General features: G+C 43.5%; 1 protein-coding gene across 1 annotated transcript in view; it reads right to left on the bottom strand.

Moving 5' to 3' along the window:
• The window catches only part of GAP43 (growth associated protein 43), a 57,985-nt gene that overhangs the window by 25,296 nt on the left and 16,379 nt on the right, over positions 1–16,310 (bottom strand). The window contains exon 2 of the mRNA XM_039718120.1: positions 1,778–2,405. Within this exon, the coding sequence (XP_039574054.1) occupies positions 1,778–2,405 (628 nt within the window). The remainder of the gene's footprint in view (positions 1–1,777; positions 2,406–16,310) is intronic.

The raw sequence follows: 16,310 nt of genomic DNA, 5'->3' as shown, positions 1-16,310 counted from the left end.
AACCAACACAAGTACAGCATGCAACATAGCAACTCACATATCATTAATCACATGACATTTGTGTTGCCACCTAACTCATCATATAAAGAACAAGTGGCTGGAGACTTGCACAACAAAAAGCAAACCTAGACAATTCAATTTCAAGGCTTATTACTAGAAACTTCTAAATAAGCAGAAGTTAAACCAGCAAACCTTTGTAGTTATGTACAATCAGTTCTGACTCATGCTCTTGAAGTCTGCTCCCCTTGCCCATCCCTTAAATCACAAATGTCCTGCATTAGTTCCTTTCCCAGTATTTAATCTGTCCTTTTGGATATCTGTTCTTCCCTATCTGTCCACTTTTGCTGAACAGGAATAGACTTGCCTGAAGCCCCAGGTTAGCTATGAAGCTTGGAAGCCTTATTGGAGAGTGGGAGGTGCAATTTGTGGAAGAGTAGTGAGCCAAATGAAATTATGGAGAAATATCTTTAAGTACAAGACTGGGTGCTGAGGCTCTCTAGAATTTACATCACGCTGTTTATGACCATCAAGGTGATATGCAACATTTTTCACATTTTTCCCCAACAAGTTAATGAATGCAGGCTGCCCTGTACAGCAGAGTAATTCATGAATGTGGAGGCCAGTTTTGCTTGGTACTGCCTCTTAACTGAGTTTCATGCAGAGCCTACCTCCTCTTTTGTTACCTTTCCTTTTTTTTTTTTTTTTTTTTTTTTTTTTTTTTGTTTATGTTCTATTTCTTTGATAAAATAAGAAAGGTCAAGAACAAGAGAGAAAAATATTGTCAGATCTTTGAGGCATTTTTTACTCAGCTCTGTATCACAATTTATAACAAATTCTTCTTTATGGCTTGTAAATGTTATAGGTTTGTCAAAAAATGTCCACTGTTGCCTCTCAAAACTCTTCACCCCTTCCCAGGGGAACTGGCTAAGCAGACTTGCACTTGGTCAACAATGAGGAATTGAAAACACTTCCTAGAGTGACTTCTCCTCTCTAGAGGACTTGTTCACCTCCTAGAGGACTTCTTCCTTTCTTCTGTCCTTTCTCACTGAGCTGTCAGGGCCCTTCATCTTTCCTTTCCCTATCTGATTGTCTTGCTACCCCTATCAGAATTAGCTGACACATCTAAAAGCTTCATGCAAGCTTGCCGGGCACAGGTACTCCAAGCAGAATGCAGTAGAAACCCTACAAGTACGGGTGTGGATGAAATGATAAGCACTGCTGATAATAAGATGTTCCTGACTGGGATGTGGTTGTACTAAGAATCTCATCCATACACAAGCAGATGGAAGAAAGACCCTTTCGACACCATGACCATCCCACCAGCTAGGTCTCCTACAGTATGAGAGAGCTTTTGTCTTGTGAGATTTTCAGCTAAAGTTGGAAGCCTCCAGTGACCTGGCCAAGTTGCCCCACTGGAGGTGTCTGGGCTAGTGTGACTGAAAAGGTTCTTCACTATTTTTAGCATATGCAGAGCTTGGGGAGCTCTCCCCCCAAGCCTCCCAGATGGCAGACACTCTCCTGCCACCAGGGGAAAAAGGGCTGATGGCACCTCCATCTAGAAGAACAGCTCCTCAGCAGGAGCTGTAGTATTTCCAAAAGCTGATTGGAAGAAAGAGGGTGTTAAGCAAGAAATTAATTTCCCCCACCCCAAAAAAACTAGCAAGGGGATTTTCTTGTTAACTCTTAATCTAGTCCCCACACCAGCTCTTGCTCCCAGGAGATGGAGGGAGGTATCCATTTCTGGAGAGGCCCGTTCCCTAGGGAGGCACCCACTCACCTGTCTTCTCTTCGGTTTGGCTGCTCTCCACTGTCTCAGTTTGGGGTTGCGCTGTTGCCTTGGCAGTAGCATCCTCTGCAGCAGGGGTGGCAGTGGCAGTGGTGTCAGCAGCAGGCACGTCGGCTTGTTTAGGCTCCTCTTTGTCTTGGGCTTCGTCAGCCTTCAAGGATGGCGAGTTATCAGTGGAAGCTTTAGTGGCACTTTCCCTTTCGGGGGCAGCGGCAGCAGCGGTCTTTTCCTCTGAGGAGGCAGCAGGAGTGGCAGCCTGTGGGGCTGGCTGCTCTGAGCCCGTGTCGGCGGCTCCATCTCCTTTTTTCTCCTCCGCTGGCGCGCTGCTGTCTTTGCTGCCCTCCTCCTGCTGGGCACTGTCAGCGGCGGCTGCTTCTGTGGCAGCAGGAGCCTCGCTTTCTTTGTTCTCAGCTGCTCCACCAGCAGGGCCTTCCTCCTTCTTGTCAGCGGCATCAGTCTCAGATGCTGGGACGTCTCCCTTCTTCTCCCCCTTGAGCTTTTTCCTTGTTATGTGTCCGCGGAAGCTGGCCTGGATTTTGGTGGCTGCCTTATGAGCTTTATCTTCTGGTTTGATGCCATCTTGCTCGATCTTTTGGTCTCCGTCCTCATTTTTTTCAACCTTTGAAGAAGAACAAGGAAGGAGGGCAGAAGAGAAAAGAGGGAGATAAGTTAAGATTTCTTCAGGTGTAGCAGATGCTCTAATTTTATTGAGAATATCTCACTTTCCTCTCCTGCTTAGAAGTGAAAAGTTTCAAAACAGCCTTTCCATTTGGTATGGGTTTGGAGCCAGGTGGCCCTAATTTCATCCTAAGGCTGGACAGACATAGGTCTCCAGCCAGAGGTTTGAAATAGAAATTTAAAGCACCTCATCATCTCTGTCAGCAATGCTGAGAGCATCTTGGCTGTATGGAAAGGCTTTCACCAGCTGGCTTGTCTCTATTCCCATGATTTATTTTCCCATTCATTTTGAAATATACCAATTTTTTTCCCCTACTCATTTTCAAAACACTCTCCTGAGGGAGATTTTCACAGTCCTTCCAACTCCACCTCTGCTTTCAAGTCGGTGTTTCTTTTTAATGACACCTTGTTTTGCAGGTGTGTGACTCTGATGACACCAAGTGCTTTGTCTTTTATAGTTTTTTGGCTCGGGATTGCCAGCAGAGAATGGGATTGCTGTACACCCCGCCGCAGTTACGTGCTGTCAGACACACACAGATATTCACAGGATGTACTCCTCACAAATGCCCTGCCTGCAAGCTCTCCAAGTGCTTTGCCTTCGCTCTCCACTCATGGTTTCACTAAAGGATTAATAGGCAGATTATTATCACTCTTTCCAATTTCAGCTGACTATTATTATTTCTGTGACTATTGGGGGGAATTCAGCCTCATAACAAAGAACAGGCATTCCCTGTGTTTTTTACACTTAAATTGTGCATTAAAGTCTTAAATGGGACAAAAACAGAGCCTGTGCCTCACGCTGGTCTGCTGCAGAGAGATAATGCTCAGCTTATAAACCTTCACTGAATCTACAGGACAGATCACGCTTCACCCCAATAATTTAGCAGGCCTTGGGCAAGTAACAGCTCAGCAGCATATTGATGAAAGGACACTGTTCTATTAATAGTCCCAATGGGAAGCACTGAAAAGACCAACTGGAAGCAGAACCACTGACCTCTTAGCTGTTTGCACCTGGTTTCCATCAAGTCACAAGACAAAGAAAACAAGCTGACTGGGAAAGACAGAAGCACTTCCTGCTGTGTGGGAAGTGGGAATTTGGCTATTGCAACGGGGATGTGCCATCTAAGGAAAGGCTCCAGACCAGAAGAAAGAGGGGACAACCTACAAACACGTTCAGTAAAAGCGTGGGAGGGAAGAAGGGAGAAGAAGCCACTGCAATGTGCTAATGTGCCACTGGAAACATCATTACTGTTGAGAGGAGGAAAGAAGAGTGGCCACAGCAGCAGCAATTCATGGGAAACAGAATGGAAGTGATCATTTCCACAGCACAAGACAGGGTCAAGCACACGCAGGAGTGATGCTCAGCCAGGGAACCAATCTGCTGACCACTGCCATGCCAGAGGTGGTACCCACTATGTTCCTCTGGGTCCTCAGTGAGCACAGATCCCTCACCCTAGCATTGGTGCCCATCATTCCTTAAGTGGGTGTGGTGGCCAAGGAGTGAGCAGCCCCAAATTACCAAGGAGAATCGTCACCCTACACAGCTGTGCAGGGATGTGTATGGGTCTGTACACAGCAGGAAGTGAGATGGGAGGGGCACAGGATGCTTATGTAGGGGGTGAAAAAGGCTGTGAATGAATATGTAAATGAGATTAATACACAGAATTCTGCTCAAGGAGTTTTTCTGCTCCTGACCATGCCCAGGGACAAAATGGTTGTAGCACCAATCGCAGGGTGAGCATTATGACTACACCTCCTCAAGTGCATTAAATTACACAATATGGAAAGTGGGTTTTTCATGTTTGTCTCAGCTTGTCAGAGAGCAGGTGATGGTTACATGCAAAGACAGTACAGGCACCAGCAGGCTGCAGCCATTCATGTGTCTTGCATAGCTAGCTCAATACTGTTATTCAGCATCTGGGAAGCTTTTCAGCCTACTTCAGCACAAGGAGATGGAAACAAATTGGAAGTACGTTTAAACTAGCCAGATAGTGCACAGCTCCACACAGGCTCATCCATCCTGTTCCTTAGACAAGTTTTGCAGCTTGCAATAAGTCCTGCGTTGCTGTGGCAACGTAGCTGCTAATACCTGAACTAGCTGGTTTAAGGAGATCTTGGATATGCCAGAATTACACCGTAGCCACAGCAACGTGAAAATAGACTGGTGCTTCTTCAGAGAACTGTGGGACGCTTAAATGCTGTAGCTTTGACTCCTTCTCCCCAAGGACTGAAGGCTAGTCTCAAACAGCAGCAAGACTGGGCTACTGGAAAAACAATTTAGACGTAGCTATGAGGCCTTAAGGGTCCAGTCCCCATGCCTGATTCCTGTGAAACTGTTAGGGAATTGTTAATCCCTGGGCAAACAAGAAAAACATTGACTGAAGGGAGATGTCTCTTGCCACTGGCCTTGCTGCTCTCATATCTTACATACTTCCTACACCAACCAAGACAGTTATTGCAGGACATGGACTGCTGCATGCCTAACTTTCTGACTCCAGAGGAGCTGCCCTGTTACCTAGGCTATACAGCCCTGTAAAGGTTTATCTCCTTCCCCTGCTAGACAGAGCCCAGGGCACAGTGAGGCACAGAGTTGGCCCTGTATCCCTGCCAGCCCCTGACCTGGCAGGGGATGGGAGAGCACTTCTCTCCAGGAAGGTCAGACCAAAACCTCCCACCTGCACCTACAGCATAGCAGAGCTAAAAGGCTCCTTTGCTATTCAAGTGACATCATAGTCCTCTTCTCCCAGCTGGGATGACATCCAGTTGAGTCCTTGCCAGATCCCAAGTTGTGCAACTTCAAAATGTATTTCCAGTAGGGTGCTTTCAGCACAATTTCAGATACAAAAGATAAGAAACATGAGACTGGGGCAGAGGTGGAGTTCAACATCCTGAATGAAAGAAATGTACTAATAGTTTGTCTTTGCCAACTGTGGCCCTCAGGAATCCTGTTTCTATTCAGTCCTTCCCCAGTAAAGCATCCCAGGCATTTGAAATTACTTTTTTTCAGGCTACTAGCCTGCAGCTACTTCTGGGATAGGACACGGTATCTATAAAGTATGTGTGTCATGTTGTGTAACAATGGGTTGGGTGAGAAACAGGTTGTTCAGGGAGAAACTTCTGTTCACACACACAAAAAAAAAAGCCTCAAGGGCTTTTCATCTGTGGATTATGTGCACAGCAGATAAACCTTAATTAAGGAAACACTCAAAAATAACCTGTATACAGCAGAAGCTCCTGGAAAGCAATTTGTCTTCCTTGGAAAGCTAAAAGGGTGAGTCAGCCCTGCCAGGATGCATTCAAAACCATCTCAGTGGAAAACAAGAAATCTGTCTGTCTTATCTATCTCCCAAGCGTTCATGACATCTTGGCTGTAGTATTGTGGCTAGAATAAAGTGACTCTTATTACTAGTGTTTGCATGGAATCTAGAGTTCTCAGCCAGGAATCAGGTCGGGTAGGGATAAGTTTCAGATATTAGTATTCCATCACCTCCCTCCCCTTCATTTACACATTTATGTATAAACTCACACTAATGCTTAATACTGACATATTCTTCATGATGCTGTTAGGGTACGTGAAATCTATTGTCATTTTACACATAGTTTTAAATAAATCATAGATCCTGTAATGGCAAAATTGCATCACTGAGGCAGGTGGATGAAGAGCTAAAGGGATCTACAAAAGGATATAGTCAAACTTGTCCATTTCTTTATTTAAACCATCCTCACATACCCAATGAAGCTAGTGTACAAAGCTCTGCTTTTATGAAATACACATTTCTGTCTCTATCTACGCAGTCCACAACATCTTTCCAGTCCTAGAGGGATGATCCTCTCACCATCCCCATCTGCTTGTCTGCCACACCTCCAGGTTTCTAGGACATCCCTTCCCATGCAGACTGTTCCTGTAAGTGAGAATTTCTTTGCTTTCATGTAGGTGAGAGAGTAGGAGATAAATTAATGTTAAATCACCGATAGGGCAGAGGTTAGTTCTTAGGTACCAGGAATGTAGAAATTTCCTGGAGCCATGACAAGAAGATTTCTATTCTCTGTCTGCTTTTACACCTTCCATCTCCAAACTCACAGCTTATTGAGGGGGAGGGTGCCAAATTATGGCACAGAAGTAAGGAAGTATTACTATAACCTCCAGACTCTTTTAAATGTCTCCTGTGCTGGTACTTCAGGAAAGGAGAAATTGAGAACCTAGGTGTTTTCTAGATGTTCCACATGTTTGCAGCCGCATATAGGCAAAGGAGAGAACTGAATGCTTTGGTTCTTGCTTGCTGTTAGTCCACTTGTTTCTCATAGTGTACCTCATTGCCTTTCCTTGGAAAAAATAATCACATTGTTTTATATTCTGAATGCTGGGGTGAAGGGACCAAGAAAGAACTTACTGTTTCACTGAAAGATGCACAAATATTACACAGCTTCTTCTGCTTCTCTTTCTAGCTCTCCTTTTCTGGTGTTTCTCCTCCCTCCAATATATAGCATGTATCAACCTCCTTAACGTTCATCCTAGCATCAGGCTGCTATATGCCATTGCCACGCTATATGCTCCGCCATCACCCTGGTATCCTGCTCCTTTCTGTCCTTAGTTAGGAGCTCCTCTTCAACATGACAGGAAATCCCAGAGCCCTTTGATACATGTGGCCATCTCCCAGTACTTTGAAAACAGTGTGCTGGGAGCCCAGATTTAGGACTTACACACCTTTCACCAGGCAAGGCATCAATACTGGCCAGAGCCTGGACATCTATAAAACCATTGACACTTTATCAATAACACACTCCACCCATTTCACCCAAGGGAAATATGATACCTGATTATTATTGGGGAAAAAAAAAACAAAAACAACAAAAACCAAACAAAACCAAAAAATAAAAAAACACCAAAACTAACAACTGTATTCTCCACACAAAGGCGTAAGGGCCCAAAGGCATTCTTTTCTCATGACACCTGTACTAAAGTACATGTGGAAACCTTTCTTTCTGCTATTTAGGTGAACCAGTGCTTAATCACCCAAGCACCTGAGCTATTTGAGGGGTTAAGGTGCACCTCAGCCCATGCTCTGTTCTTGACTATAGCACAGTGTATGTTCTTACTGATGGTACTATACTCACAAAGAAATTTAGGCATCCAACTCCCAATGATTTCCCAGGATGGAGTCACCTCAGCATTTTTCATGGGCTTGGCTCCACATGACCTGATTTGTCTCAGAGACAGCATTTAAGGAGCAGAATGTATTATAAAAAACAACCAGCTGTCTTCCCAGAAGGAGCAAAGCATGGACACGTGAAAGAGAGGAAAGGCTTTCACACTTTGGGAAGTGAGGAAGCAATTTAGCACACAGAACAGCTTTTTTAAACTCAGTTAAATGGTGTGAGGACACCTGGCTAGAGGATGGCACCTGTCAACACAACCTGTCTTCAAGGTGAGGAAACAAACAGAGCTCCTTTATTCTTCCAGGATGACTATGGTGATGGTGGGTAAAACACCCTTGAGAAAGAAAAGGTTAATTCATCCCTCTGAAGGCCTATGCAGGATTGTTCCCCAGGGTATAACTAGCAGGGTTTCAGCTCTCCAGTTTCAAATCCTCTAACAATGGGGTTTCCACCCTTTCCTCTACAAGATCCTCTCATACGTAGGAAAACTCCCTTCTATTTTATGGTGCCCAGATTTAAACAAAGTGATAGTCAAGAAGATGGATGGATGTTATTCACTTGTGTACAGTGGCTGCAAAGAGAGATAGAAGACAATCTAAGTTAGACCTATTTAGATATTTCTAGTGAGCCTTCTCAATAAATCCATACTCTCCTCAATGTTTTGCAGTTCCCCCTTCTGTTTGGTACCCTGTTTCTCTTAAGATGGTGGTCAACCACAGTGTCCTCTACCACCCTGAAGTTCCAACAACTCGAGCAGTTAAATGGAAAAAGGCACTCACTACTGCTTATGTTGCTTTTGGTGGCTGGGTGAAAAAAAGTAGAGCCTTGCCCCTGAAGGGGACACAAAGTGGATGATGTTCAGGATGATGTTCATGTTCCTGGAGCAGAGAAGCTCACAGGGGAAAACATTTGCCTTGGGTCTAGTCTGGGCTCTATGGAGCACTTTGGTGGTTGTGGGGCACAGGCTGCACTCACTCATCTTTCAATTTAAAACACCCAGAGTCTCAGAGACAGGACTGGGTTGGAACTTGAGAAGGTGGTGCTCTTACAGCTCATGCCAAGGTTGTGTGCATACCCTGGGGTGTGGCCTAAGTGTATGAGGGCACTCCAGGGCACAAGATCTGTGGGGACTGTGTCAAAGGTTTTGAGTGTTTGGCGTAATCAACATCTGTGCTCTTGCCTGAGGTTGGATCCTCATGCATACTGTACTGTCAGTTGTGTCTAGTCTCCTTTTTGGAGGGAAACACTTGTGTCACTCCAGAAGGAACCAGTCAGCAGGCATTCAAATTAAGGGATCAAAGCCTAGAAAGGAAGCAGGAAGGTATCCAAACTGACAGTGTAAATCTACTACCAAAATAGTAGATTGAAGAAATTCAGCAGAAGGACAAGGCAGTAAATTTCCCTTGAACTATGATTTGATTAGAAAAGTCCATTCATAGAAGAGATTATTTTTGATGCAGAGGTGCTTAGGTAGAAATGCAAGCTTGCATGTCACTGGACTAAAGAGAAATTTTACCTTTTTAAGCTCAAACTACGTGGTTTGCTTGGGTTTGGGGCAGCTTGGGCAAGGATGGTTGCTCCTATGTGGATATGACATAGCACCTTCATACTCTGAATCCATAGTCTGCTGACCATGAGCAGGCAATGAAATCCAGAATAACCAATGTCTCTCCTTCCCTACCTTTTGTCTCCTAGTCTTTTTTTTTTTTTTTTTAGTTTTGGACTGCACAAAGTTTTTTTAGGGAATTGTTACATAGCCTCTGGTGGCTCAAAGTGCCTGCTCCTATGAGAGCTGGACACATTTGCTTCTGATCTAGCTGCACCCAGGGCACAGAGCCTGATTTTCTGCTCAGACTTGCTCCCCTGAGATCTTGGGCAGACAGCTGCTGATATTCCCCGGAGTCAAGGCTTATGCAAGGTCTCCAGAATGGCCTGCACAGGAAGTAGAAGCTTATGTCCTGCTCCTACCCCATTCCCTCCATGGCAACACAGAGCATCCCATTCTTCAGGCCTGTCGGTATCACTCAGCTTAGTGTTGTTTTCAAGTATGCTGATAGTACACTTGATCCCACTGTCTCTGTCACTGAGGGGACATTAAATAGCACTGGTCCCCATATAGACCCCTAAAGGTCACCACTTGTCATCAGTGTCTACAGGGGCTTCAAGTTGTTGACCGCTACCCTCTGGAGGTAACTGTCCAACCAATTCTTCACCCACTGAAGAACCCTCCCATCAAATCAATCTCTCCAGTTTAGAGAGAAGGATGCCACTGGGGACCATGTTAAATGCCTTTCAAAAGTCCAAATGGTGACATCTGTAACCCTTCCCCTGCTCGCTGGAGTAGTCACTCCATCACAGAAAACCACTAGGTTAGTCAGGTGAGATTTGCCCTTTGTGGCACCACCACTGCTTTATACTGAGCACCTGCACGAAGAAGAAAAGGTGTTTCTTCTCCTGAACTGCAGGAGTGAAACCTTGAAGCTGCCACCTGTGCCTTCAGTCACATACAGCAATTAAACTTCAGGAGAGACAAAGGTGTACATCACAGCTGAAATTACAGGGTGAGCTGAAGAAAGCAGAGATAGGATTTTTGATTGAGCTCTAGCAAGGCCAGTAATGTAAGTACTGCTTTTCTTACTGCTCCATTAACCTATTGGTCAGACTTTTGTCTTTTATTTTCCCAGTCTTGAAAAAGAACCTAGTCAACCTTTAGCCAACAGCTTCCCCATTCCCTCAGGAGCACCATACAATCTTTCAAATCATCAGAGCTGCTCTTAGCAAAACCCAAACAAAACAGGGTTGTAGGTCTACACAATTTGATAAACTGGCTTTAAAACAGCCTAAGATATCCTCTCCCATAGCCTCTTCAGCTTTAGTTCCAATCAAACCAGTCCCACAACCCTGCTGCAGAGCTGAATGCCATGTGTACCATGAAATTGTATCCCCAAAGTGCAGCAATCCATTGCAAAGGCCTCTAACTATTGGTATTGATTTTATCTTTTCACTGGGGCAGTTGGCTTTTGTCAGTTTCTGGTTCTCATGGATCCAACAGGTCTCACTGGCATGGTGTCTCCTTAACCAGCCAGGAGTAGCCCTATGGGCTCTGCTTCTTCCTCCATGGATTTCCTGACCCTGTTAACACCAGCCTCAGTTTTACTAGGACAGGATATCAGCCTAACTGCTGGAAGGCAGAGAATGAGGGTGTTGAGTCTGGATCTGATCTTCATGGAAGCTCAGTTTATTGATTTGTGTTGTGGATCTTATGCCCATTGGGATTTGACTGACCCAGAGATTGCCCTTATGCATCCCCTGGCTTGCCCTGGCCTTTGTCTCCATCCATCTTTACTTCAGTGGCACTGGTGTTGATATTTGCCCCACAGATCTTCTACAAGGTTTCTGACAGGACTGTTGTGACAGCCTGTGTATGAATGCACCACAAGCAGTGGGAAAGGCATAGACCTGTCTTATGAATCTGAATTCTTCACAGCAACTTTATGTCTTGGATGCCAGGGACCTTACAGAAAACCTTATGTGAAATTATTCTTGGCCTACATTTACTGTTCATTTCTCATATGTGTTTAAAGGAGAAGCAGAGAAGGAGAGATATCTATATCTTCTCCCTGCTTAGGCACTACTACAGGTGAGAAAAGGAAGAGTTAGACCTACTTTTAAGATGCCAAATACAGGAGACAGGTCACTGGTCCCACTATGAGCTCTTATATACTGCTGACTCACAGAAAAGTGTGAGAAGACCCAGACCATCTTTTTCTATTCCTTCTATTCCAACTTATTAACTGATTAATGGTTGTACAGTAATCTTATTTGAAGTCCGGTGCCAAAAGCAATGTCAGATTATGAAAGTGGAGTTTCATTTCATTGATTCCAGAGACATTTTGCTAGGGATAATTTTTACAAGATCTCTGTGGTCCGCTTCTCCAAACAACTTACAAATGGAGACATTGTTAAGATCCAGAAAGACTCTGAACATAATTAAATTAGTATTTTTAGTGCTGCAAGAACTTCAAATGCATGGTGTGTAGCTCAGTGAAGCATTGTGCAATATTTAAGCCATGCTCTTATCTACTTCCTCCTGTCAATGCAGGATGACCTTACGGGGGGCTTTTCAGTTCTGCCAGGACCTGAAAAGTTCTCCAGAGGGGACGTGTATGATGCAGCTTCTTTCACACAAGAATCTGGGCTTGACTGCCTGAGACCATGCCCAGTTTGTGTAACTCAAGTGCTTCCCAAGGTCCGTAAAATGGATCAATCAGGCCTGTGATTGCAGCTGTCACTTCTGAGTGGCACAGTCCCAGTGTGGCATAATGTTGTGCCATATCCCTCTCCTCTCTTCTCTCTCCCATCTTCAAGTGCGTTGTCACCAAAGTACAGGCATAGTTTTGACTGGGAAGATCCTGAACACAAGATTCAGCAACTCCAGGGCTTAGTCACTTCTTCTAGACCCTGGCACTCAGCTATGGGAAATGCTCATGTGGCTTTGAGCCATTTTATTTCCTCCTTTGCTTCTTTACTGTATTCAATCCTATTGAAAAGGAGGGAGGGGGAGGCAAGCCTGCAGTGCCTGCTGCAAAAAACCTTTTGTGGACACTGGTATTTTAGTGCCATAAAGACCCCCGGCCAAAGGGAACATGTTGAATAGATGTGCTAGGGAAAAAGCCCTTGGAAAAAGGCTTTGCATCCACCACTTATAAGGCCTAGTATATCACAGGACCATTTAAATAGTCATCCAGACCTTCTAGTCTTCCTGCTGCAAGACAAATGTTATTTATTTCAATTTTTTCACTGCCTGGGCTTCCCATTTTAAAGCTGTTAGAAAAGGGCTTCAATGGGTATTTAGTATGTTGGTTGTAACATCTCCTAGTTTTTTTTCTTTTTCATCCTTCAGTCAGGAAGCATGTCAGTAGCCTCAAAGCACTGCATATCATAATGTCTTTTCCCCAGGCACACAGTTCAGATGACTCTGCAACTGGTGCATCTGCAGCAGAACTGTACTCTACATCCAGAAACCCCTGGAGCCCAACCTGTGGGGGGCTTTACTCCTGTGGGAGGCCCCCTGGCAGAGAAGCTGAGGGAAAAGGGACCCTGGTAAGGACTCCTAGGATGGCTAGGCAGGCAGAGTATACAGAGCTACTTCCACATCTTTCTACTATGATGCAGGTGGAATATGGAAATAGGGTTTTCATCCTGAGAACAACTTATAGGTTTCTGGAATAGGAACCATCTTCCTTCAGGAACCCAAGCAAAGCCAGACAGAAAGCACTGGGAAGCTTGCACAGTTGATCTAATACCAGAAAATGGACAGTGTTTCCTCTTCTCTTAGTAAGGGCCAGTTCACACTGAGCAGCTTTGTCACACACTAAAGAGAAAACAATTGAAAATCTCCAGGGTCCTCTAGACCCTCCCTGTACAGTGCAGCAAGGCTGATTTTGTTCACCCAGCCTGCAGGAGTGGTTTTCAACAGTCTTTGGATATTTGCCTCAAAAAATGACTCTCTGGGTTGCTGTGGCAGTTTATTCCTTCAGTGAACTAAAGAATTCCTCCCAGCATTTCAGCCGGCCCCTGCATCTTGTTCATGCCAACATTAGTTTCTTTCTGCTTTCTTAGTAACACTCCTTCATATATCAATTTCTCTAAGTTTTCATACCAGCTCCTTTGTCAGATCACTCCTCCTAGCCCACTTAAACCCTAACGAGACATCTTACTTGATTACTGAATTTACATTTGTTCTACTTAGAAATTACTAAAATGTCTCCCCAGCTTTAATGAATAATGAAACACTATACTTACAAAAATAGTAATTAGCAATATAGCTCAAAATAAATCAATGTGTGGATCAGACTCCCAAAGGCAGGAGGAAAAGCTGCAGCCATTAAAATAGGTGGAGCTGAAAATAGCTAAGCACTTGGGGATAAAGAAAAGGAAAAAAAGCTTAAAGGAACTTATGAATGGCCATGTCCTATAGATAATTAGCAATCCACACAGGTTGGATTGCTAACACTGTCCTGAGTCTGACTGCTCCATTTCCTGTCAGCTCCCCTCAAATACTATTCAGTAAATTTAGGAGTTTTCTGAGGATGTCAAGCAGCTAGAGCAGCCGAGAAAAGTAAGAGGAAATAGAAGAATGTCAAACCCTCAACAGTGGTTGTCCAAGAGTTTCCATCAGGGCTCCTATCATCCTTCCTTCCAGATGAAGGAAAAGGGGCCCACTCTAAGAAAAGCCCAATGTATAAGGATTTATAACACCGACAATCATTATTTCTACCTCCTTGGGATGGATTTCCCTTGTGGTGTTGGAAAGGAAACAATGAAACAAGCAATGGGAGTGTGTTGAAAGGGCATCGAGAACACACTGGCTTACAGAGGAAAAACAATTCAGATACTACAGTAGCCAGCTTATTTTCCCCTAGTACTACCTAAATATAGTGTTATTTTTTGGTAGAAAGCCATGATTCTGCTTCTTCAGGAAGTTACAGAACAAGGTTGATTCTTGCCAGAACAATTTATTGACCCATTAAAAATAAAAATACCAAATTGTTCATAAGACACATCTTTGGAGTCGAGCAACTCATAGGTCTGCTCAAACAAGCCAGATTATGGCATGCAAATGTCTACATTACATAGCCAGGTCATGTCACTTCTTGTACTTTACTTTTCATATTAACTGGTTCCTCTGTCATGAAAATATAAACAATGCAAAAATCATGCAAATTTCATCATAGCGAATGATTATCTATCTAAAATTTTAGACCAGGAGCATAGTGGTTTCTTTTCTTTTTTTTTTACTCTTTTCTTATTTTTCTTCCTTTTTTTGGTAACTCTTTTTTTTCCCTCCTTCCCAGTCAGGGGGACGAAATTATATGGTACAACTATCAGCAAGTGCATGTCTCAAACATACACTGATGTGTAAACATAGAGGAGTAAGTGAGCCAATTGCAACAAATACACTGCCTGAAGTCAGTCTGCATAATGAATTCATTAAATTCTACTGAAATTAAATCAGAAATTAATCCTAGATAGAGAATACTTTCAAACAGATTAAATTCAACAAGACTCATTTGATCCTTTCCAGAAAGAATGAGTTAATGAATGTACAACCACTTTCTCTACTCTCTCAAACCAGCCATTAAGTTTTTGGAATCTGCCTGATCCTTAGAATATCTGAGGATATTCATGTAGAATTGTACCTGCTGGGGCTTTCAGGTGACTAAGATTTTGATTTCAGTACAAAGCAGAGAAAAAAGTTTCTACATGTAATTTCCTTTGGTTGCAGAAGCAATTGTTTTGAAGCCTGAAGAAAATGTAACACATTCCCCCAAGATGCCTGCTTTACAGATCGTACTCTCACAGAACTTTACCACAAATTATTAACATTTTAGTATACATTCCTATGCTTTAGCTCTACTGGTTCCCTATAAACTTGATTCAAAGAAGAATTAAAGGACCAGGTTTTAAGGAATGAATGGTGGGATCTTAACAAATGCCTCATTGCCTTAATCCTATTGAAACCAGTGTGAATTAGGCACCAAGGCTCTCTGAAAATCCTGCTAGGCTCTTGCCTATATAAATCTTATTTGTTAGGGCAGTTCTGTAAATTACCTAATACCACCCTGCCACTGTTTGGAAAAAGGCTTGTAAATATCTGCTGCGAGATTGCAAAGTAAGACAAAGTAGCTTAAAGAAGACTTAAAGCGTTAGTAGGAAATCTGGATATTTGGAGCTTAGGAGACTCAGGGGTATAAAGGGATTATACTAAAAACTTGGTCCTAGTTTTTGCAGTTGGAAGCTGAAAGTTAAAATGCAGGAGGGAGAAGTCTGGCAAAGGAGAACAGAGGATGCCAGGGTTAGGGCAGCTAACAGATGGCTGTCCTACACCTCTGCCTCACCTTTGCTACTGATTCCTCTGTTATCCTGGCCTGTGCTTTTCATGGGGTCATTCCAAATGACAAGTTCTGCATCTCTGAGTAGCTGACTTCAGACACCTTGAGTCTGATTTGGAGCAGTGCCAAGCACTCAGAGCTGCAGCTGACAGTAACAGGAGATGTTTTCAGATATGTGCAACTGAAAACAAAAACTATGAGTAAAGGTCAGGCACTCTGTTTCTGAAATTCAGGACAAAAAACTAGGGCATCCTGCTGACCAAACTCTTCATGCCTCATCTGTCCACCTGCAAAAATGGATAAAAATACTCAGGTATCTCACATGGGTGTTGCAAAGTGATACCAGGCATGTGCTCAGAATCACAAGACAGCTCAGGAGAAAATTAATATTTCTGATTTCAGAGCAAGGTTTAAATACTATTAAGCAAAGTTGTGGGGGTCACACACTGACTTGTTTGAGAATTCAAAATATTGAATAACTGCTCATTAAGTGAGCATTGTCCATTCTGTGACCTGAATGTGGTCAAAATCCCTGAAAAGAAAAATGTGTTCCTGTCATTAGAAGTGTAGAAATGCATTCACAAGAGAAGACCATACTGAGGTTGCACAGACAACTACATTTCCAGTGTTGGCTTGGTTTTTTATATTTGCCTTAGCATCTTTAATAATTTTCTTCTAACATAGTTTCTCCGTGGTCTTTATCACACTTATATTAACTCATGCTGAAGCTGAAGTCTAAATCTATTTCCACTCCCAATAATGTGGTATAATTCACCTTTTGCCCAGATTTCACT

This window comes from Passer montanus, unplaced genomic scaffold, assembly GCF_014805655.1.
Source record: "Passer montanus isolate IOZ18808 unplaced genomic scaffold, ASM1480565v1 scaffold39, whole genome shotgun sequence".
NCBI classification, from domain to species: domain Eukaryota; kingdom Metazoa; phylum Chordata; class Aves; order Passeriformes; family Passeridae; genus Passer; species Passer montanus.
The sequence above is the reverse complement of the archived record's forward strand: the minus strand, read 5'-3'. Positions and strand labels throughout refer to the sequence as shown.